Source organism: Thamnophis elegans, chromosome 10 (genome assembly GCF_009769535.1).
Source record: "Thamnophis elegans isolate rThaEle1 chromosome 10, rThaEle1.pri, whole genome shotgun sequence".
Lineage (NCBI taxonomy): Eukaryota > Metazoa > Chordata > Lepidosauria > Squamata > Colubridae > Thamnophis > Thamnophis elegans.
In genome coordinates this window covers 33,003,261-33,026,561 of record NC_045550.1, presented here as the reverse complement: position 1 = coordinate 33,026,561, position 23,301 = coordinate 33,003,261, and the positions used below count along the sequence as shown (strand labels likewise).

Here is a 23,301-nt window from a genome sequence, read left to right as displayed (position 1 = left end):
ACAGCAATTAATCAGTCACATCCCAAGGAATATTTTCTGACCTGTTTCTTAATATTGGCTAGGTTCCAGGTAGGAGATTATAACACAGCAAAAACCTAATTAATATTATATATTTGTTTGTTTGTTAAATTTAGTTGCCACCCATCTCACCATGGTGCTATTTCTCTCTCATAGGAAACATTTGTTCTATATTGGTGCTAGGAAACAATCTGGTTCTCAGAATCTTGTCCACTAACTTGCTATTAACAACCAGCACCCAACTTTTAGCATCCTGTTATCTGTTATTCTGTTTTTGCTGTTTTGCAAAATATCACAAACTGGACTTAGATTTTTTGGACAGCAGGCTGATGGTTCTCAATCACAGAGAGTGGAGCAGCATGAATTGCTGAGTATGAATATGCTATTGCTTCTCTTCCTTTTGTGTAGGTTTCTACACAGCATGGCTTCTTCCAGCAGCTATAGTGGGGACACTAGTTCATAATTGGCATTTTTATGATGTTTCATGACATTCCAACGTAAGTGGCAAACTTTCTTTTCTCTTCCTGTTTTATTCTGTTTTAGCAGGTCTTCAGACAACTTATATAAGAGCCTTTTTCATCAACCAACATGACTGACTAATCACTCATTCTTTGCTTAAATTTATAAAGTTTTTAAAAATATGTTCCTCAATATTTAAATGACAGAACTATAGATTTCTAACATTTTCATCCTGCTGTTCTACCGCAAAAATTTTCAATAGCAGATTAGAGTTAGAGAATTACAAAAAATATTTTTATTTATTTATTAACTTTATAGGCTGCCCAACGCTGCAGGAAATGCACAGGTACAGTGTAGGTGGTACCTTGCTCAATAGTAGTAACTGTGAGAGGGATCTTGGAATCCTAGTGGACAACCATTTAAATATGAGCCAGTAGTGTGCAGCAGCTGCCAAAAAAGCCAACACAGTTCTAGGCTGCGGTTCCACCACAAAACCGCGCTCGACTAAACTGCGCCCAACTAAACCGCATTGCTGACGTCATCAACAGGGCGACAACAGCGCGGAGACAGAAGCACGCTGTAAACCCTAAACCTAAAATTAACCCCTAAACCTAAACCTAACCCCCTAAACCTAATCCTAAACCTAACCCTAACCCTAACCCTTAACCTAACCCTAACCTAATCCTAACCCTTAACCTAACCCTAAACCTAACCCTAACCCTTAACCTAACCCTAAACCTAACCTAAACCTAACCCTTACCTTAAGTTGAATCGGCTTGCTTTTAAAGCGCTATTTAAAATGCCCTTCTTTCTCCACGCTGGCTGTTGTTGCCCTGTTGATGATGTCAGCGACATGGTTTAATCGGGCGCGGCTTAGTCGAGCGCGGTTTTGACGGGTCACGCTAGGCTGCATAAACAGAGGGATAGAATCAAGATCACGTGAAGTGTTAGTACCACTTTATAATACCTTGGTAAGGCCACACTTGGAATACTGCGTTCAGTTTTGGTCCCCACGATGTAGAAAAGGTGTGGAGACTCTAGAAAGAGTGCAGAGAAGAGCAACAAAGATGATTAGGGGACTGGAGACTAAGACATATGAAAAACGGTTGCAGGAACTGGGTATGTCTAGTTTAATGAAAAGAAGGACCAAGGGAGACATGATAGCAGTGTTTCAATATCTCAGGGGTTGCCACAAAGAAGAGGGAGTCAAACTATTCTCCAGAGCACCTGAGGGTAGAACAAGAAGCAATGGGTGGAAACTAATCAAGGAGAGAAGCAACTTAGAACTGAGGAGAAATTTCCTGACAGTTAGAACAATTAATCAGTGGAACAGCTTGCCTCCAGAAGTTGTGGATGCCCCAACACTGTAAGTCTTTAAGAAGATGTTGGATAGCCATTTGTCTGAAACGGTATAGGGTTTTCTGCCTAGGCAGGGGGTTGGACTAGAAGACCTCCGAGGTCCCTTCCAACTCTGCTATTGTATTGTATTGAAATGCAGAAGCAAAACCAATAGCAAAATTGTGGGAGAAGGAATCTGGTTCCATAGCAATTTTTTTTCTTGCACTTTCTCTCCTTCTGAACTAGACAGGAGATCTGTTCCAGTGGTGACAAATACAAGATGTGCCCAATTTGCAAAGTCTGCCCTTATTGGAATCTATCTAGTGTCTGCCCCATGTTTCAGGTGAGGTAATATTAGGATTTTTTTTTCAGATGCTTTATCTAAATCAACAAGTTTATAATCAACTTCACATACTTCTCATTGACCTGCCGAAGAACAAAAATCTGGTCTGCAGACCCCTCTCTGGGATCAAACCACATTGCAATCCCCATACTTTTATCACTGTCATGTATTTACCTTTCAGTCAGGAACTCTACCATACTTACGAAACTAATTCATCTGTCATTTTTGTATTCACTCTTGCTGCTCTTCTATTTGTAAGTGAGACCAGTAATCCCACTATTTTATTCAAGAAGAGATACAATCTTTAAACACAAAGTTGCATAGCCACTCTGTAAACAAACCTGTATGTCTTTTCCTCTTCATCTTCTCATTGAGAACTCACAAGAACATTGTTAATGTGAGGTTGTCCTCAGTTGGTTCCTTTCTAAATATTGCTTGAAATTAAGTTAAACTGCGCTCTTGTAGCTTCCCCCCCTTTTTTTCCCCTCAGTCTCCCTTCTTTGAATGATTGGTCATTTGTAGTTTATTTGTAAAGTTTACAGTTTGTCATTTGTAAAGTTTAAACTTTTAGCTATCTCTTCCTAAACAGTATGATATAGATTTCATCCACCTAACAATTCTAATATATGCATATGTTGCAACATTGGCAATTGGTGAGCTATTTTTGTTGCAAATGCAATTTAGCTTACTTGTAGTTTTAGAGGCTCAGCCACAAAGACCTATAGGCCATTTCTGTAACCCATGCATAGGGACTATGTATGAAATAAAGAATTGAAGGAACACAGGTATGTGGTAATTAGCAAGACACTAAGTAGATTCAATCAACTATGTCATAATATGGTGCTTTGTGTTGGACTTCTTAAATTATTTATTATTATTAGATTTCTATGCCACCCATGTCACCAAGGCGACTTGGCATACAGGGTAAGCATTTAATAACAGGTTTAATTACTTGGTGCACTGGACACAGCTATTCAGCAAGCTTTTGGTTAAAACAATGTGTTGACATAATGTGGGAGTCCAGCCACTACATTCAAGAACTTTGCTCACTTGACTCACTTCTCTTCCCTATCTTGCTACATGCATAACAATAATCTCTCCCTTTTTCCTCCAGGCTGGCCGTCTCTTTGACCATGGTGGAACTTTTCTTCAGCATCTTCATGTCTCTGTGGGCAGTCACATTTCTTGAGTACTGGAAACGAATGAATGCTACCCTGATATACCGCTGGGACTGTTCAGATTTTGAGGACATTGAGGTACTGAATTTAGGGGCTTTTAATATAACTCATAATTCAAACTGGCGTACATTACAATATTCATATTCCTTCTGTTATAGGAACGTCCACGACCCCAGTTTGCTGCTTTGGCTCCCATGACAATTATAAACCCAATCACTGGAGAGGAGGAGCCCTATTTCCCAAAGCGGACTCGATTCAACAGAATCATCACTGGATCAATGGTCATCATCATTATGGTGAGGGAGGTTGGAAACCCCAAGTGAACTAAATCTTGAGACATGATCTCTTTTTTCTGCTATGCCAATTGGATCACAATTTATTTTGCAAAGCAATCTTTTTTCAGGCAAGACACCTTTGCAAGTTGTGGGCTCAACCTTTATCTGAAAAATCATGTAAAAGAATTAAACCTTAAATGTCTAGCAGATGTCCCTATTCTCTTGAACTATTGTAGTCAAAGGGAATATCTGAGGCATGATGTGGGAACAAATGCTAAGAGTCTAACACACCACACACACCCTTGATTTTTCATGCATTTTATAGGAGCATTGAAGAAAATGGAATAATTCAACTCACATTCTTCTAAATGACCTCCTAGAGTATTCACCAAGTTTGATTCTATTGAAGTGATAAAAACCTATTTGGCTATATTTAGTCTGGAATATTCTTCTGTTAGAAAGTTTACCAACTATTATTTACAGATTTCATATTTGCTATTAATAATTTCAATTAATTATAGTTAAGAAAATATATGAAAGTGAACAATTTCACTTTCCCAATATTTAGCAAATAAAATGTTTAAGTTTTTTCATCTTCATCCAATTATCCATAATGCAGTACTAAATATTATTAGACTGCTTTGGGCTAAGCAAAGATACAAACATGGTTTAAAGCATAAAGGTATTTGTGAATCCAATCCATGGTTTATTTAAAAATCCATGGTTAAAAATTAACCTTGGCTTAGAGAATGTAAATAATAAGCCATAAACTGTTGATACATAATGCTAAGCCATGTTAACTATGGTTTGTTGAGTAAACTACAATGGCCTGATTTGGATATAATGCAAACCATAACGTGTGTTTGCAATGACACTAAGCTAAATATAAATATGTTATGGCTTAATATATGTTCACATCGTGGATCTATGTAGACAGATGAATTGCTTATTTAGAGGAAATATGTATGGATATTAAGGAAGATCAGCATTTTCTGTTCCAAATTCAAGTCTAACCTTCACCAACCCAGTATTCCTCCATCTACCATGCCATATTTTATTAGCCTTTGGTAGCGGGAATCAGAGTTCAGCATATATGAATAATATAGATTGGGACCATTTAATTCCACTGGCCACAGCCAGGCCGACTAATTATTTGCAATAGTGAGAAAACAAATGCACATTACTAGTTCTTCTTTACCTGTCTACAGATTGCTGTGGTAATAATGTTCCTGATTTCCGTTATCCTTTACCGGGCCATCATTGCTGTAATTGTCTCCAGGAGTGGGCACTTTCTACTTGTATCTTCGGTAAGGGACGTCTATGTCTCTATCCCTTTTGGTCTGGTTTTACTATTGGACTTCATTTGCATTTTTAACTCCTTGCCCCCCCTCGCCCCCTAGGCTTCTCGTATTGCTAGCCTGACAGGCTCAGTAGTGAATCTCCTTTCATCTCCTTCTCTCGAAAATTTACACTGCACTGGCACTTTTTCTTACGAAGTGGGGTAAGTAAACTGTATTGGCTTGGATATCAAACATCACTTTCAGCCCTATCACTTAGCTCCTAAAAGTAGAACTATGGTAGGTTTTGTTTATAGAAATAAGGTAGTTAAGGAGATGCAATCAAAATGATGACATTTTAAGTCCTATGTATATTTAGTGTATTTATCACTAACAAATTTAAAGCAAAAATAATGTTTCTATAATGCAGTAATTTTCCAGTTTGAAAAGAGTTGTAGCATATGTCAAAGAATTCTACTGTCTTTCATTCTGTAGCATCAGGATTACTCAATATTTGTTAGAAATTTATACACAATTTCTGGAGACTCCAAAATATTTGTAGTTTGGCTAGTGGTGACTTGATTTACATGTAGTCCTTGACTTACAAATGTAATGTACCCAGCCAATTACATTTGTAATCCAGTGTTTATTGTATCATGTTAATTGAACGTGATCCCTCCCTGAAATACTCAATACATTCACTAATGGAATGCTCAGTTTGTTAAGTGCATATGAGATATCAGGGTGGGAAAAAACATGGGAGGGGCACCCAAGGCCTCCCCGATCCACTGAGGTATCTCATGCCCCCCCCCTTATCCATCCTTACCGGATCTCCATAGGAACTTATCTTTTGAAGGTCTCGGTGATCAAGCGAGCTGTGTCCTCTCCAGCCTCTTTGCCGCAGTTTCTTTGTCTGTCTCCCTGCAAGCTCTGGTCATCTTTGAAAAAGGTTTTTGGTACAAAGAATGGAGGCTAGGAGGGGTGTGTGCACCATTCCTGGTCTTCATTTTTTTGCACCAAAAGCCTTGGGGAAAGCCAGCCAAACCCTGCAGGGGCGAGTGATGATTGCGTCCCAGCAGGCTCTAGTCTTTGCAAAAAGCTTTTGGCATGAAGAATGGAGGCCAGGAGGGTTCGGACTCCCCTCCCGGCCTCCACTCTTTGTGCCAAAATCTTTTTGCAAAGACAACCAGAGCCTGCAGGGACGCAGGCAAAGAAACTGTGGCAGAGAGGCAGGAAGGGAACAGCTAGCTTGATCTTTGCAAGGCAAGTGAATTTTCACAGGCCCAATGCCTTTGGAGATCTGGTGTGTGGGAGAGAATAAGCAAGGTAAATGTTGCAGTGCCTCTACAGGTGTTTATAAGGGTGAACGACTACTGTGGTGCTGCAACATTCGTAACTCAGGACTGTCGTAAGTACTTGGGTGTGTGCGTGATGTCATAACTTTCAACAGTCACTTAGTGAACTGTCGCAACTTGAGGATAACCTGTACTATCAAGCAGAGAAAGTTTACAATTTTTTGTATTGTCAACCTCTCTAGTCTGTTTCTGGAATGTTGAGAAAATGAGCCAGTATGGCACTAGGACCCAAGATATAAAATTTAAATTTAACTGTAGATATTAACCTCTAATCACATGGATTTTTTGCAGCCTAGATTTGATAGCCCTTATGTTAGAAAGTACAATTTGTGACAAAACACTTTTCTCTGGGTGCTAAATTCTTAGGCAAATTTATCTCCACACTAAATTTTTTAACTGCATTATATATGATATATATTTTACACAGGGATACAATATAATCATACAACACAATACAGACAAATGACTATCCAACATCTTCTTAAGACTTCCAGTGTTGGAGCATTCACAACTTCTGGAGGCAAGCTGTTCCAATGATTAATGTTCATGTAGCAATATGCAGGTATTTTGTCCTTGCCCAGAACTAATGCTGTTCAACCCCTCATACATAGATTCTTCATCTGGGAACTTTAGGATCCTAGTATCAAGGACATCAGTTGAATATAGGTTTCTCTTGAAGATATCGGCATTCAACTTGCATACATCAAGGAACGTTCCACCCTTCTCCCCAATAAGTCAGACTTAAGGGTTGAAGAAAATGTAAAAAAAAAAAAAACTTTAATCAAAATGTATTCCAACTTGCTTTGCTGACTGGTCATAATATATAATAACATGAAAATATTTTTCAATGCACATTGATCTTAACACATCACACAGTGATGTGAAGACAGATAGGAATAGATGACAAAAAACAAGGAATTGTTTGAGAAACTTGAAGGATACACACTATTCTAAATGATGCATTCATTTTTCTGCCACAGAAATGCATCGCACTCAGACTACATTTGAAGATGCCTTCACTTTTAAGTTTTTATCTTTGAGTTCATCAATTTCTATTCATCTCCCATCTACATTGCCTTCTTTAAGGGCAGGTAAATTTCTTGTTTTTTTTATTTTATTTAATTTCTATAGCCACTCATCTCAGATAAGTCACTCTGTTGCCAACAATCATAAAATCCATTAAAACCAAGAGAGAGAGAGAGAGAGAGAGAGAGAGATAGATAGATAGATAGATAGATAGATAGATAGATAGATAGATAGATAGATAGATAGATAGATAGATGATAGATGATAGATGATAGATAGCTAGATAGATAGATAGATAGATAGATAGATAGATAGATAGATAGATAGATAGATAGACAGACAGATAGACAGATAGGCAGACAGACAGACAGACAGAGACAGAGACAGATGAAACGATGATAGGTAGATATAGAATTTTCAAAAAATTGTTTTGAGAATTTTCCTAATTCAGAATGGAAATACTTTTTTTTGTAGTGTAAGGCTTGAAAGACACAAAATGCCCTGCTTCATGCTTTCATTTATGAAATATTTCCCCCGCCCCCTTTTAAAGTTTTATTTTGTAGAATTGTTTTCTTAAGTAATAGATGAAACTTATTTAATGGGATTACAATATCCACAAGATAGCAAGATTTAAGGTGCTGTAGGCTCAACACATCCTGCTAATGTTATATGAGGAAGGACTGTAAAATAACAGGCATATACATTCAATTCTGGCAACCTGTTGCCTGCTATATCTTGCTATTGCACAGTGATGTGTCTTAAGGTAATAACCAGCATTTTAAAAGTGAGGAGGTGTTCCCTCTATTATTGCCTTCTGGCAAGATCGCAGACAGTAGGGAGATAAATAGGAAGCTTAGACATCCCCTGTCCTAGCAATTCTGAGCCTCCAAAGAGAAAATGCATTTTTCTCCTCTGCTGCATTCCCATTGCTGCCAGATCGTTTTGATCAAGAAGATGGTGAGAAATTGGAGCACATCCTACAGAATGCTGGACCATGAGAGTTTCTCAAAACCTGCAGATCATGCAAGCACAATCTCTATAAATGTCTGCAAAGGTAGATTTTATCTTGTCTCACAGTGCTGCTTGAGTGAAAACTGGAGGTTTTATTAACTTGGGAGAATACTTTCAAAATAAGTTCTTAAATATCTCATAACAGTAATTCAACAGGATTCTTCATAATAGTGACAGAAAGATGGGGAAAAGTGAAGAATGTCTGCCATCTATTGTTCAGAAAAAGTATACTAATGTAAATCTTGAATGGGTTTGTTACGTGGTAGGCTGCATTGAAAACAATATATTAGTATCTGGAATTAACAATGGACAGTTAACACCAATATTTTTTTTCATTTCTTGCCCTTGTGCTTTTTCTTTTTCCCTTTCAGGTTTGTTGGTTATCCAGGCCACTATAACAAATTACTGGGCATACGCAATGAAGATGTAAGTATATCAGAAGAGATGAGAAGAGATAGGTTCTTGAACAAATGTGGAGGCATCCTCTTAGAGCAGCAGATTCCTAAGCAACCTGTGCAAATAGATTGGATTGCAAGGTGACATAATATAATTATTAATGAATACAGTCAGGTTGATCCCAACCATTCCAGAGCTAATAGAAAGACTGTTAACCTCAGACCAAGGCGTGGAACAGGTATTTTTATATGAACCCGCTCTTCTATCTATATCCACAACGTATTTGTAAACATGTTAGAAAAGGTCCACAACATTCGGGTTTCACCAGATGCATCTGAGAAGTTACATAGACAAGAAGAAGATAGTTCTGTTGCTTTGGGATACTGCCTCCATATAGCATTAAAAATGGGTTGGTTAGACACTGAATCTGATGGGTGTGAATTTCACTAATAGTTATGTGGTGTATAAAATATTTCTTTTTTTCCCAACCTGATCCTTTTTGGTGGGTCTGGTATAGTTTGCATACCTGACCCAGTCATGCTTCATTCTGAGCAAAAATCCCAAGTATATGTTTTCCTCTATCTTTTTGGTTGCCTTTTTATGGCCCCTTACAGTCCTAGGGTGACCTAAACTGAACATGGTCTTCCAAGTATGACTCACCATAGATTTATCTATATCAAAGAACCTTACTATAATAGTATGTTCATTGTTAGTTCTCTTCTTAATAACTCTTCATTTATTTATTTTTTGTAAAATCTATTAGAGATCCTTTTCTTTGTAATTATCTCATTATGGTAGTAAGTGGTATTTCCTAAGGAAATGGGAGAACTGAGTCCAGTTCTCAACAACAATGAAGAAGTTATAACCGTGGGACCCGCAAATAAGAATCTCACGGCTGAATGCTGCTCAATCACGAATATTCTCCTTATGTAGAAAGCTGAATCCTGAGGAAAAGCATTCAGGTTTTCTGGGTTTGGTCAAGTTTTCCTCCTGGTAGATATATTCCATTAAGGAGGCCTTTATTCAACACCTCCATAGTGTTGCATGATGCTTCAGTACATGAGTGATTCTTATAGATGCCTACTGCACGCTACATATGAAACTTTAAAGATTTCTACATGTTATATGCAGTGTTCATTAGGCAACCAACCATACCAAAAGCTTTCTCTCTGTTTATTCCAGTGTGCTCCAGGTGGCTGCCTCATTGAACTTGCTCAAGAACTTCTTGTCATCATGGTGGGAAAGCAAGTAATTAACAACATTCAAGAAATCGTTATCCCGTGAGTGCTATGCTCTGACTTTATACTTTTTCTATCCATTCCAATCAGTGTTCTTGTACAAAGCAGGGGTGGGCAAACGGGGGCTGCAATTAACATGGAAGGGATGGAGACTACAGCTCTGCAATATATTGGTGCTGCATCATTGTACAAGAGAAGGGATTTCATTTCTATTTAAAACAACAACAAAACTTCCAGTTCCTCCCATATGTAATCATGGGCCTTAATAGTTCCTGGGAAGCTGAAGCAATTAACGACTATCTCATCTCCTGCTCCATATGGAACATTGCAAAGATAATTGTAGCACCAACATTTCCTTACAATTATGGAACAGGCAATTTTCTGCTGAAAATTCTTCTTCCCATTCTGGGTTTTTTTTCATTCATTTCTATAGTCAAAGCACAATTGTATGTTTGTTGTCCATATCAATTGTTCTGAGGGATGGTTTTGCCAGTTCATTTCCATAGTGTAGGAGTACAAGTTTTTTTTAACCCATTCTTAAAAAAACAAACCCATAAAGAGAAGAATGAGAACAAAATTGCCATTTTTGAAGCTGCTAGGCTTGATCAAAGGAGGAGCAAAATATTAAGAAAATTTGTCTGATAGACAAAACTTCTGCAGTGGTTTTGAGAACATGGCAAGCGATTGTGTGTGAAAATGTTCTCTCATAAGCCTGCTTTAGACTTAGCTTATAATTTCTATATTCTGCCCTAAAATGTCAAGAAACTCCACCCTTAATTTTTGGCAATCATGCTACTGAAATTCATAGAGATGAAGCAGGAGAAGAATGTGGGACATAAAAAAAGAGGCTTGGCAACTGCCTGAAGTCACAAACCCTGTAAAAGCTAGCAAAAATTATTGTAGAAATGTAAGTGTGGGAAAAGAGAAGCCACTCCCTAGTTACTTTGGCAATTACAATTGCTTCACAAAATAATGTTTTGCATTTTTGCCGAGACATAATTATTTTTAAATATGTGCAAACTTTGACAAATACATGAATAGAGCAAACACAGATATGAGTATGCACAAGTGTTTCTGATGTGTACCACATTTACAAATAAAAATTAAAATGTTGGTTTGTTGTTGGTTTGTGTTCAGCTTTACCGGTAAACCAAAGTAGTAGCAAGTTGTTAGCTTAGTCTGAATGAAGTTTGGGCTGTTTATATCAGGGGTGGTAGCTTCTGGTTCGGCCTGGATCGGGCAAACCAGTAGTAGCGGCAGCAGGAGGCTCCACCCACCCGCCCGGATGCTTATGCTTATGCACAGAAGCGTTGTGTGAATGAATTGGTAGTAAAAGATTTGGAACCCACCACAGGCAGAAACTCCAAGTCAATATTTTTCAAAGAAACTTTCCTCAACCTCCATGCCCCTCCCCTCCAGAAAATCCAGGAAGTAACAATGGCGACCTCTAGCCATTCCTGCAGCTCTATGGTACTAGATCATTTTTTTCTTATAAAATGAGGTGAACGCGACCGGCGCGGGGGGGGGAGGTCCGTTTTGTGCTTTAACGTTTTAATATCTTCAATGAAAGTACTGAGACAGAGAGAGAGAGAGGGATTAGACAGGGTGTCTTTTGTCTTGCCCCGGTTAGGATTTCTTAAGCAAATCCACTGGGCTTTCAACATGAAGCCAGAAAATTGGGACTTTTTTAAAAGGCGGAGGGACACAGGAAAAATTGTTATAAAGCGTGCTTGTCACGCTGAAATCGGTACGTCTGGTCACCCTAACCATACTGTGAATGTTTCCACTGCTGGAAATAACACTAGTTTCTTCCTATATAATTTGCCTACAGCAGAGTTGTGCAAAATATTTTGCTCTTGGAAAATGTTTTGGCACCATCAGAATAATATCAGAATAGATCCCTGTCTCCTAGACAGATTTGACTTTCTTAACAGTCTGCTATGCAATAATTTCCCCCTACCTGACCATCAGAGTTCCGATGCACATTGCTCCCTTTTGCACTTTTGTTGCATAATGCCTCATTTCTAATTGACACAGTAGTAAGAGCCTGAAGAAGTGACTCAGATTGTCTCTCAGAGCTATTTGATAGAGATTAGAGATGGATTGCATTTATCAAATGTGTTATTCACCAGTATCCCAAGGTCTTTTTTCTATCATGGATCTCCAAGTACAATTCATTGTGTTATGGAAAATATTGAGACCCAGCAATAAAAATTAACATCCGTTTTGAGTACCAGCTAGTTTAAGTCTAATATACCTGTGATTTATCTGATGAAGACGAATGAGGATTCTGCCTGGGTAAATATACCTATCCATACAGGCTCTTGACATCGTAACAACTATATGTGCTAGACTTCACATTCAGCTTTTGTCAGTATTTTAGATGACATTCCACCCAAATCTTCACTCTACATTTTGGATGTATCTCTTTCTGAGCCAAGCATTCTGTTGTCATCTTAGTATGCCAGCAGGTTGCACCTATTGCAGGATTGTTACTTTGCATCAATTCCAGTGGTGTTACTTTTCTTCTGTTCATTGAATGGTACCTCTTCCTTGTGACTCTGTGGATAAAAACTACCCTGTCTCTTTGCCACATTATATAATTCTTACCTCATGGTTGTATTCCTTTTAGCCTCCAATATTCTGTCTAGCAGCTCATACACTCATGGATTCTTCTTTTTCCATTCACTTTGTCCAGCATACCAGTTTTTCCATAGCTGTATTAACCTGCATGACTCCACTGCTACCACATAATAATAATTACACTATCACTACAAAATGTCATTTCCATGATGCCATGTTATTGTTGCCAAATCAGAGACTTTATGTGGAAGAAGCAGGAGAAAGTTGTACCCACTTAGACTAGAAGAGAGAAAGAGAGAGAGAACTGGTATTGCTGCTATTGCTTTTCTATCATGCATGTGTTCTGAGTCCAAGGTCATGAATGCACTCAATCATAACCAGCAACCCTAATATTGACCTCTATATGGCCACAGTTCCCATCTAGTGATTCTGCTAGATCTGGATCATGACAGATATTCTAGATCCACAGAGGCACTAAGATAGGTGCTAAGGTGGCAAGCCCATGGTGGAGAGAAAGAAATAAACTAGTTAATGAGACTTGTAGAACAAGTCCTTGGAATACACTGTCCAGACCCCCATAAAACTGAAGCACCACTGCTAACATTAGAACAGTGTTTCTCAACCTTGGTGACTTTAAGTCCTGTGGACTTCAACTCCCAGAATCCCCCAGCCATTCTGGGAGTGAAGTCCACAGGACTTAAAGTCACCAAGGTGAGAAACACTGCATTAGGATTTTAAAAATATTATCTGACTATATTATTTTTATAAATAACTCAAACATGTCAAACATGTGTTACTCTCCTTGCTTCTCCTATTTTCCCACACCAATAACCTGCAAGGTGAGCTGGGCTTATGATTCAATTCTCAGAGGACACTAAACTCAAAAGACCAACCTATGGCTAAATAATGGGGCACAAATAAAAATATACTTTATCTAGATGCATCCGGATATATTTGATCCTGTCACTCTGCCTGAAAAAGATTATCCTAGATATTCTAGTAACTACATTTTTGTGTTTTCCACAGGAAGCTGAAACATGGAGGCATAAGCGAAATCTTTCTGAAGCAATAAGACAGGCCAAGACAACGTCATGAAGCAATTCTGGGAGAGTGATTATAAACTGCTGCCCTATAGTGGGCTCTTCACTGAATATCTGGAAATGGGTATGAGCACCTGGGGAAATGGGAACTAAGAATAGTTTTCTGAAGATTTCTAGTACTGTGGCCTGATTATGGAAGGGGGATAAGTGTGTATATTCTTGGAGAGATTAAAAAATGCAAGAATTAAAGAACAGTGAAGAAAAAAAACTGAGCTAAAGAGTAATTAGGGAGGAAATATGAAAATATCTTCTCATGAATTACCCTAATCTTTATTCAGTAAGACTTGGAATTTATAACTCCAACAATGGAAAAATGGTGTGAGCGACTGAAAAGCCCTATTAGACAGTTTCTGCAATAATGTAAATATTTGAGGCAGTGTATAGAATTTATCTGAGCTGTATTATAGATTCACCAACCAGCTTAAAATATGTGAAATGAAAGGTCATCATTTTATCCACATTTAAAATGGATGCATTTTAGTGGAAAAAAATATTACCATACTACTTGGGGTTCAGAAAGAGCATTTCAGTCCTGCTTTTGCTGAAATCTCACCTTGGTCTCCTCTAAATATTTTTTGATAAGGATAGATCTGGCTATCCCGTCAGGCCTGGGGATAAGATCGAACCTTACCCCACCCGAATGCTGAATGAATGTTGTGTTTTATCGGTTTATTTTTTTTTATTCACATTTTTTTTCTTTCTTGTGTTTTGTCTTACACTCCCTTCCCATTGATTGTAAGCCGCCCTGAGTCCCCTCAGGGAAAAGGGCGACCTATAAATGTCAATAAACTATAAACTATAAACTATTTTCCTCAAACTCTGGAAATTAAATGTTTTATTCCATTTCAGTTCTGCACTTTGGCTTCATACTATCTTTGTTGCTGCCTGCCCCCTGGCCCCTCTTTTTGCTTTACTAACAATTGGGTGGAAATTCGTTTGGATGCTCAGAAGTTTGTTTGTGAATATCGACGTCCAGTTTGCAGAAAGGACCCAGGGCATCGGCATCTGGTTTCATATCCTGGAGGTCATCACACACTTGGCAGTTATTAGTAATGTGAGTTATACTGGTGTATACGGGAAGCAATCAACAGAAATTGTACAAGCATAGCAGCTACAGTCCTGAAATACTGCAATTGGATTACACTGAATTTACAATTCAAGGTTGTTTTGATTGAGTTGAGTTTACTTACATTGTAGCTTCCTGTTCCCAAGCAGATGAGGATTTAAGATGAACTCAAAATGACCAGTTCTTTGGGGACAGACCTGGCTTGCAGTTATTTAAATACCAAGTGGTAGAGGAAAAACACTGTAAGTTACTGATAGAACATATCTTTATGGAGCGGGGCTGGTTGGTTGTTGAAGAAAGTTGGAATTGTGTTAGCAGGTATCTGGTGAAAGGATGCTCTGAGAGATAGAAATACCCTGGAGAGAAATGCTTCTTGGTTTCTCTACAGCCCCAAATTTCCTTTTGGATATCATGAATGGAAATCTCTTATACTGGTCCCAATATAGGAAGTCATCAGTAGGTTGGGTAAGGCTAGGTAAGAAGCAATGAACTAGATGCTCAGTGACCTGATCTAGAATGAGCCTGTTTGTGTTCTAAGACTGTTGCTGAAAGTACAATAAGTATCTATTGTGCCATGAGTAAGAAGCAAGTCTGTGTTTCAGTCACACAATGCTGAAAAAATAAAACATGTTCTTCTTTAGGCCTTCCTGATTGCCCTTCACTTCTGACTTTCTTCCTCGTCTCTATTACCAGTACACTCGGGCTAGCAATCTACAGGGCTACATTGACTTCACCCTGGCCTATGCCCCTAAATCTTTTGACTTGAAGACAATGCCACATGCAGGTGGATCTCCTACTCTTGTAGCTGATGAGGATAGCTGTTTAAAGATTAGTGAGTGAATCTATTGGAACTAAATTTCGCTGTTTAAAATCAGAGTAAGCTCTCTGTGTAATAGTGTCAGAATTTGAATGATTTTTGTCCTGGCTTGCTACATATTGATTGAGATATTTGTGTGTAAAGTAGTAGTATACACCGTTAAGGTTTACTCTGTAATTGCCAAACATGAAAATATCCAGTCCCATATTACGTGTGTCAAACATATGAAAAGATCGTCCTACATTATGTATTTATTTTTTTTTAAAGCCAGGTGTCTCAACTGTGCTGCAAACAGGGAATCCAATTCTTTGGGTGGCTCTTTCCTTACTCAAAATCAAGTACAGGCAATCCTGGCTTAACAGCCTGTCACTGCGGCAACCATTAAAAATTACAACTTATTTCCAAAGCGACTTACGATCCTGTTTTGAAGTTAGTTGCTGCACCACCTTCACAGTCATGTGTCCTGACAACTGACTGCAGGAATATTGCAGCAGCCTCCCCCACTCTCCCCATCCTACTACACTGAGTACCTGCAGATATTGGGCCTGCTCCTACCCCAAACCATCATCCATTACACACTTATCTTTTGAAGATCTCTGGATCTCATGTTGAGGAAGGAGAACAGGCACTCATTATTGGACCACATGGCTGCCTCCCAAAATCAACCACAATTTTCAGCAATGCCTTGTGGTTGCATTGAAATGGTGGCCACTTTCACGAGACCACCACTTGGCCCAAGGACAAGTTCTGCTTCTTTGACACGGTCTGCACAGTGCTGAGGAAAACTCTAGTAGAGCTCCGAGATCTTCAAAAGAGTGCAGAGGAGACTCAAACTCTGAGGGGTCCTGTAGGGAGTGGGGGATACCTGCAGTGAACTGGTGCAGAGATGTGGAGACTCCAAGAGGGAGGACAGTGCATCACATAGTGTTTCAAGGAGTGGGGGGGGAACTTGGGCGGGCAAGGGCAGGCAGGCCTACTGCATCCTTGTTATTATTGTCATAGGTCCAAAGACTACCTGTAACAGGAAACGCTGCCTTATATTAATTCAGAATAGCAGACAGAATGCACTGCACTAATTTCACCTGGGCTAGTTCAGGTAGGAGAATTTGTGAACTAGAAAGTGGAAGAAAGAGGACATCAGAAATTAATCTGGAAAACCTGTGATTGCTAAGATGATCGTTGCTTTGTTACTTTGCATAGATTTTGAAGCACTTATCTCCACAGGTACCGAGCCTATAGAGAACAAACTGGCAGGTATTCATTACCTTATTGGAATCTACTGGCAATCCAACTTGGCTTCATCATTGTATTTGAGGTACATTGCATTTCAAGCTATTTTTCATATACTGTTCCTTAGAGATCTTTATTAGCCATTGCAAAATTTAGTACATTTAAAAATCTGTTGGTAGTATTGTTTCTTCCTTGTGTTAGCACTAGTATGTTTAAAATGAGTCATACTTCATACTTTAGATTGCTTGAAAGAAATTTGTGCTGTTTCTGAAACTAAAGAAATTATTTGGACATAAATACATCAAAATTATGGTATAAATTATGCTATTGGAAAGGGTGTAGCACTAAAATTTTGTTCTAGTGATAGAAGTACTAAAGGTTTTTTCAATGCCAGAAATTCTATAAATTTTGGAAGGAAAATTGGTGATTATGGAGAGAATGCACACCCACCATCTCATGTATTCACATTAAAATGAACCATCACCAAAAATTGCCAAACCAGTAAGTAAACAATCCAAAGCTCACAAGCAATTGTTTTCTAAGGAGACTATACCAATTTTCATATTTCTTGGCATAATGGAAAATCTTTCTGCAGAATACTGTATCTAACTGGGGTCATCATAATTCTATAGGCATGAGGTTTCCATTTATTTCTGCTGTCCATTCACAATAAATTCCTCCAACTTACTTTTATTTACTTCCTTTCATAGCATGTAGTTTTCTTCATTGCCGTATGATTGATATGATGGTACCTGACATCCAGAAGCAGTGGCAATAAAGTAAAGCGAGAACAGTATCTTGCTAAACAAGCCCTGGCTGAGAATAAGGTAAATCCTCCCCTATTATGAAAACAATGACCCTTAATTTGAAAAACAGGACAGAAATTGCTTAAGATCATTGTACTTCTATGGGTAATCGATTTTTACGCTGCATATTCCAATTTCTTCCAGAGAAATGTAATTTTTGTATTAAATTAGATGAAACTACAAATATTGAGTAAAGTTAATCTTGAAATAAACTTTGTATGCAAAATTAATTATCACTTGGGCTCTTCCCTCCCATTTCTTTTCCTTAGGTGAATCTCTTAGAACCCTTTAATAACAGTGTTAAAATGATTTATGTGAATCATCACATTTCCATTGACGAAAACTTCCACTATTTTGTAATTATACATATATTCTGTACCATACTTACTGTGTCATAGTTTATTTTCAATTAAATTTAATAATTATATAGTAATCGAGGTTTGGGTTTTATAGTTGTTATAATATCCATTACTCTGCAATTCTTTATCATTTTTATGTCTTTTAAAGATAGGTTATTCCTAATATTATATAGTTTAGGTTGCTTTTTTGTCTTACCTTATGCTGGTTGAAAGCTGAAATACAGATTTATTAATAAAATTAGGACTTTGGTTCCTTTTCTTCATGGTCCATTTTTCGTCCCTTTCTAAATAACTTGTAGTCTATGAAAGAGTATCATTTTCTTCTCCCCTTCAGATTAATCCTAACACAGGCCTAATTACATTTTCATAGAAAATTGCCCCACAAAAATTCAGACTCATACGGTGCGAAGGACCTTTGAGGTCTTCTAGTCCAACCTACTGCTCAAGGCAGGAGTCCTTATTTCACCCTAGGCAAATGGCTGTTTAAACTTTTCTTCTACAGCAATGGAACACCACAGCTCCAGGAAGCAAGCTGTTCCACTGATTAATCATTCTCCCTATCAGGAAATTCCTCCTTCCGGAATATTAACCACTCAAGCACACTAGTCATCAAACCATCAAACCTGTTACTTTATCTGATAGCTGAATAAACCTTCATTCTTTAGGGTAAACTCACTACTTATACAACTTGTTGATCCGAAATATTTACATATATTAAACCATGCAACATTCAGCATCCCTTCTGGTGAAGTGTTTTTTTTTTTTTTGAATTTTCTGAAATGGCAGAAACATTAGGGACCTAATTTCATTGTCATGAGCCTTGTTAGAATATTTTGTCCAATAAAATCCACTTTCCCAGAACTAGATGCTGTATCACTTTTAGGAATAAAAATGCAAAGCACACTCCTTTACACTTCTGTGCTAAGGCATACCATCCTTACTGTCTGTTTGCCTTTACGAATTACCAGAGCCCCCTCCTTGTGGGACACGGGCTGTCTACAAAAAACAAAAAAACCCTCTTAAGATATCTTATATTTTATGTTGTCACACATGTATATATTTTTTTCAATTACTAAGAATTTACAGTAGGAAAACAAATCAAAGAATGCAGTCCTCGTGGCCCATCACTAATTTTCAGACCATAGCACTTGTCTTAATGTCAAATTAATAATTGTTTGCTAATTAATTTTTTAAGCTAATTTGAATCATGTTTCCTGCATTTAAGTTTCCAACATCGAGAATTAATCATAATTTGCTTTTGGTGGGACCTAACCAAAAAAGCAGGTTAGCATTATTTTAAATTTCTGAAGATCAAGGCTTCAACCCCTTCAAACTCTTCATTATAAACACTTTTGTCTTCAAAAACTGAATTAATATTTAGCCTGAAAAATGTTGGAGAAGTCATCACAAATTTGATGATATTTTGTCACCATAAACTAAATGTGGGAAGTGGAACACTACCTCTGCTTAAAACTGCAAATTTTAAAGCATCTGTATATCTATCTTACATGCAGTTACACTTAGGTGCAACTGAATAAGAATTTAAATGTGACAAACTAAATAATGGCTAAACTGAAATGGATCCTGTCAGATATGCATATCACTGTATAAAATTGAACTTGAATAGACTTATTATTACAATGGCCATGTATATTTCTTGGTAACCTCCCTCAGCTCTCTTTGATGGAAAAATGCATTATACATTTCTTTTTCTTTGTGGGATAGGCTCTCATTGAAGTGATAGATGTTGTCAATCCGACCCAGCCTGGGGAGAAGGTATCAAATAAACCTCTGAAGGTCTGGAAGGATGTGGCCGAGACCAGATTATCAAGCTTCTACACAAGAATAACCTTCATGGAGGAAGCAGTGTAAGCTGGCATAGTATGGACATGGAGCTGTTAATTATGTAACATATTGCAGGTATAGAATGTGCCTCAATGTTTAAAGCCTCAGGAATTTCATCCATATTTACCAAAGCAATGATTTCATGTTTCTTGGAGAAAAACAGCACCGAGAAAATTACAAGATGTAACATAAGAATTTTCAATCTGTGTCTCTCCTACAACAGAGGTTACTTCTAAATATAGTGAAATTCAGCAATTGACTACTACTAAGCTCAGCTGTTATTTACAATAATATAGGAATCTCTGGGTTTTGAGGCAGTGCATTTTCCAAATAGTAGGAACCTGCAACATTAGAACAGCTCATACTGGTTTGCTTTCTTTAGTAAAAGAAACGCAGATTAGTGGATATAGCAGCATGACCTCTTAGCATATGACTCTAGTCATATGCTGAAGATTACTGCCATATATGAAGTCAATTATGAAAAGGAAACTTGCTTTCAGCTAACTAAGAGGGTTTTTTTTGGTCTACAAAAGCAACATAGAGTTGTAATAATCTTCACATCCAAACCTCTTTTAGCTGGAATATATTTTAACACTATGCATGTACCAGGAACCTGCAATCTTTATCATGCTTAAATCAATACCCCTGCTGACAAAAATTGAAAAAGCAGCTGAGATAGGTATAAATTTGCTTATTACTCTTTGGAACAATATAGAGAAACAAGGGTATATATTTTATTAACAGGACAGGTAGAAATTGTTAATTTGGAGTGATTTTTTTTTAAATAAAAAACACACACAAAGCTGTTTCAGGTTTTATTTTTTAGAATTTATAAAATTCCAGTGTCATCCATACTCATGAGCCTTTATACACGTTTTGCATATAATCTCCAAATTCCAAGTTAAGGCCAAGGGATCATTGCCATGGAAACGTAATATGGAAGACATTAAGAGGACATGGAGCACATCTCCACAGATCAACTGCTGCACACTACATGGGACAGAAGAGTGAAGTATTTTAACAATTTGAACAGACGGCAGCATTAGAGCCATGCTCGATGGCAAGTAAGCCCAAAACACATGTGCAAGTGATGTGTGACATTCAAACACCAGGTCCACTGGCAAGGCATTAATACTTCTACCCTGTTTTAGACTCCTGCTCAGATAGCGATAGGGCTTCTCCTGTCCCAAGTGGAACCATCCTAGAGAAACAATTTCTCTGCCTTTCACTTAGGTTTATTTAAACTGAGAGGATTTTTTTTCTTTTCTATGGACTAAAAGCTAGATGCTTTATAAACCATCTCTCAGCATATATTCTGGGACACAAAGGACCTTGGGGAAAGATACAAATGGCTCAGAAAAGCTCTTCAGAAGAGAGCAGGAAAGACAGAGAGCAAAGTTGGCAACAGACCCAGAACTGCTGCCAGCACCTTCAGCAGAAAAGAGAATTGTGGCTAGAAGAGCAGCTTTAAAATACAAGCAGCCTTGTATCAAGTTTATGGTAGCAGCTAGAGTGCAGCAACTACTGGTGTCAAGACAACAGGACAAACACTTGTTGCCAACTACAGAAGGCTTTTGCTGAATATAGGTCTAATCTCCCACCCCTGCCCGCTGGCCATCAAAAAAAAGACTTCATCTTTAAGACTGAACTGCAATCAAATTCTTCGATTTAAGTGAAAGCCACTCCTCACTTGCCTCCCTCCAAGGCTTAATCTCTGTTGTAGATGAGAGACCAAACTATGTGGCAACAGTTAAGATCATCTTTGCCAGCGGAGAAACTAACTGCCACATACATAGCTAAAGCCACACACATATATATTCCTCTTCTCACAGAGGAACAATAATCATGATATCAGGAAGCAAGAGGAGCTATCTGAAGAAGCAGGCCACTGTCATACTGGCTTGAGGTAGAAAGAAGGCAATAGTAAAAAGCCAAAAGACACACCTTAACCCTGGTACTTAAATGCCATCACTATCAAGCTAGGGGGAAAAGGGCAATGCACTCTTAACACTGCACTAGTCACCCAACATCCTTTGTGACATGCTAACATGGCACTTTTGGTTGAACCAAGTTTCTCAGATCCAATAATACTGTCAGTTTTCCGGCTCTGTTAGCCATACTACAGTTGGGAAGGAAGGATAATGCAAAAAAGTGAAAAGGGGGGGGGGGGGAAGGAAACTGATGATGAGTTGCAATTCAGTACTCAACCCAGTGAAAGAATGTTTGTGCACTTAGTGCTGCAATTAGCACGACAAGGACTGTGACCCTGTTAGTGCTTTCTGATGTCTCAAACTCCAGGACAAATCATTGCTCTCTCAGATAAAACTCATTATCTTACCAATAGTGGAATTAGATGGACAATTGGGGTGGGCGGGGGGGGGGGGGAAGCTTGGCAGTGAAAAGGAAAAAACTGATTGCCCACTACAAAGATAAGGCCTTGGAAAAAAACGGCAGGGAAGGGGAAGAGCAAATATTTGGCTTTTAGAAGTCAAGGAAATTGGTTTCCTGAGGTTGAGAGACAGGAAGTATATTCCTAGGTGCAGTAAAGGTGATCTCCTAATGGAGGTTAGAGTGCTTTATATAATGTGCTAGGGGAGGCTTGGTTACAACACAATGACTCACATGATAGGCTGAAATTTGAAAGAAAAAACTGTATGTATTTCAGGTTGAATTAATATGGAAAGTTCTGTTCCAGGTCAAGGGGAAGAAAAAAATGTCAAACAGAAGCATAGCGATGGCCTGAGTATAAGGATAACAGAGGGAATAAGCCTCTAGTTTCATTAAGAGACCCCTCATTGACAATCTGCACTAGATCCAGCCAGTAGGGCAGAATCAGGAATATTTATTTTTTTTGTGGCAAATGGCTGGATACGATTGCTGTTTTCATGTTATTATCGCTTGGGACCCCATGGCAGAGTCTTGGGAGCCACCTGAGCTCCAAAACTTGGAAAATCTTCAGAACTGCTCATATCTGGGGCCTGCAGGGAATAAAAATGAAGGACAGAAGTGTTTGATTAATAACTATAAGAGTAATTTCACTTTTCCAAAAACAAACCATTGGTAGTTCTGAAAAGACATCAGTAATTCAGATACTACGTATATTACCGTATAGACAATGCAGATATTGCAAAAGTAATTCCAGTTAATAAAGCTTGAATCAACAAATACTCTCTGGATTCAAAATTATATTCAGGAGTCTGTATCCCACCCATATTACAAAGAGCCAAAAAGTGAATCATAGTTCACAATTTTCTACAATTTAGTATTGTAATACTACAATTTAGTATTGTAATAATAGACTGTAATATTCCAAATGTTCTTATGTGCAGGACAGAATAAAAAAATATCCACGTCATGTACAGCAATAGCTGAAAATATAAAGCTTATTCTCTTCCTACCAGTGCAACATAAATGCAAAATGGAACTAGTGGGCTACCTAAAAACAGTTTATTTTTTCCAAAGTTGAAATGATTTTTTCCCATGTATCGGATATGAATTCATGCCCACAGACCATTGTGTTTTTATCTTCAGCCCACACAGGTCTTAAGTCCCCACTATAAATGTGGGTGTATTAAACCAAC

General features: G+C 38.1%; 2 protein-coding genes across 4 annotated transcripts in view; one reads left to right on the top strand and one right to left on the bottom strand.

Annotated features, from left to right (window-relative positions):
• The window catches only part of ANO7 (anoctamin 7), a 37,455-nt gene extending 17,564 nt beyond the window's left edge, over positions 1–19,891 (top strand). The window contains 26 exon segments of the mRNA XM_032225660.1: positions 427–472; positions 474–515; positions 2,062–2,158; positions 3,273–3,301; positions 3,303–3,414; positions 3,495–3,632; positions 4,820–4,918; positions 5,012–5,052; positions 5,054–5,112; positions 7,224–7,268; positions 7,271–7,334; positions 8,652–8,706; positions 9,859–9,956; positions 13,564–13,661; positions 14,447–14,461; positions 14,464–14,508; positions 14,511–14,575; positions 14,577–14,651; positions 15,305–15,319; positions 15,321–15,420; positions 15,423–15,447; positions 16,705–16,795; positions 17,421–17,439; positions 17,442–17,484; positions 17,486–17,537; positions 19,601–19,891. Coding sequence (XP_032081551.1) covers positions 427–472; positions 474–515; positions 2,062–2,158; positions 3,273–3,301; positions 3,303–3,414; positions 3,495–3,632; positions 4,820–4,918; positions 5,012–5,052; positions 5,054–5,112; positions 7,224–7,268; positions 7,271–7,334; positions 8,652–8,706; positions 9,859–9,956; positions 13,564–13,661; positions 14,447–14,461; positions 14,464–14,508; positions 14,511–14,575; positions 14,577–14,651; positions 15,305–15,319; positions 15,321–15,420; positions 15,423–15,447; positions 16,705–16,795; positions 17,421–17,439; positions 17,442–17,484; positions 17,486–17,537; positions 19,601–19,747 — 1,715 coding nt within the window. The 3' untranslated portion in view covers positions 19,748–19,891.
• A 631-nt stretch (positions 19,892–20,522) lies between these two features.
• The window catches only part of HDLBP (high density lipoprotein binding protein), a 62,038-nt gene continuing 59,259 nt past the window's right edge, over positions 20,523–23,301 (bottom strand). For all 3 annotated transcript variants that reach the window (XR_004256058.1, XR_004256057.1, XM_032225217.1), the window contains exon 28: positions 20,523–22,698. Coding sequence is in view for 1 of the 3 variants with exons in the window: in XM_032225217.1 (XP_032081108.1) it covers positions 22,612–22,698 (87 nt within the window). In the remaining 2 variants the exon portion in view is untranslated. The remainder of the gene's footprint in view (positions 22,699–23,301) is intronic.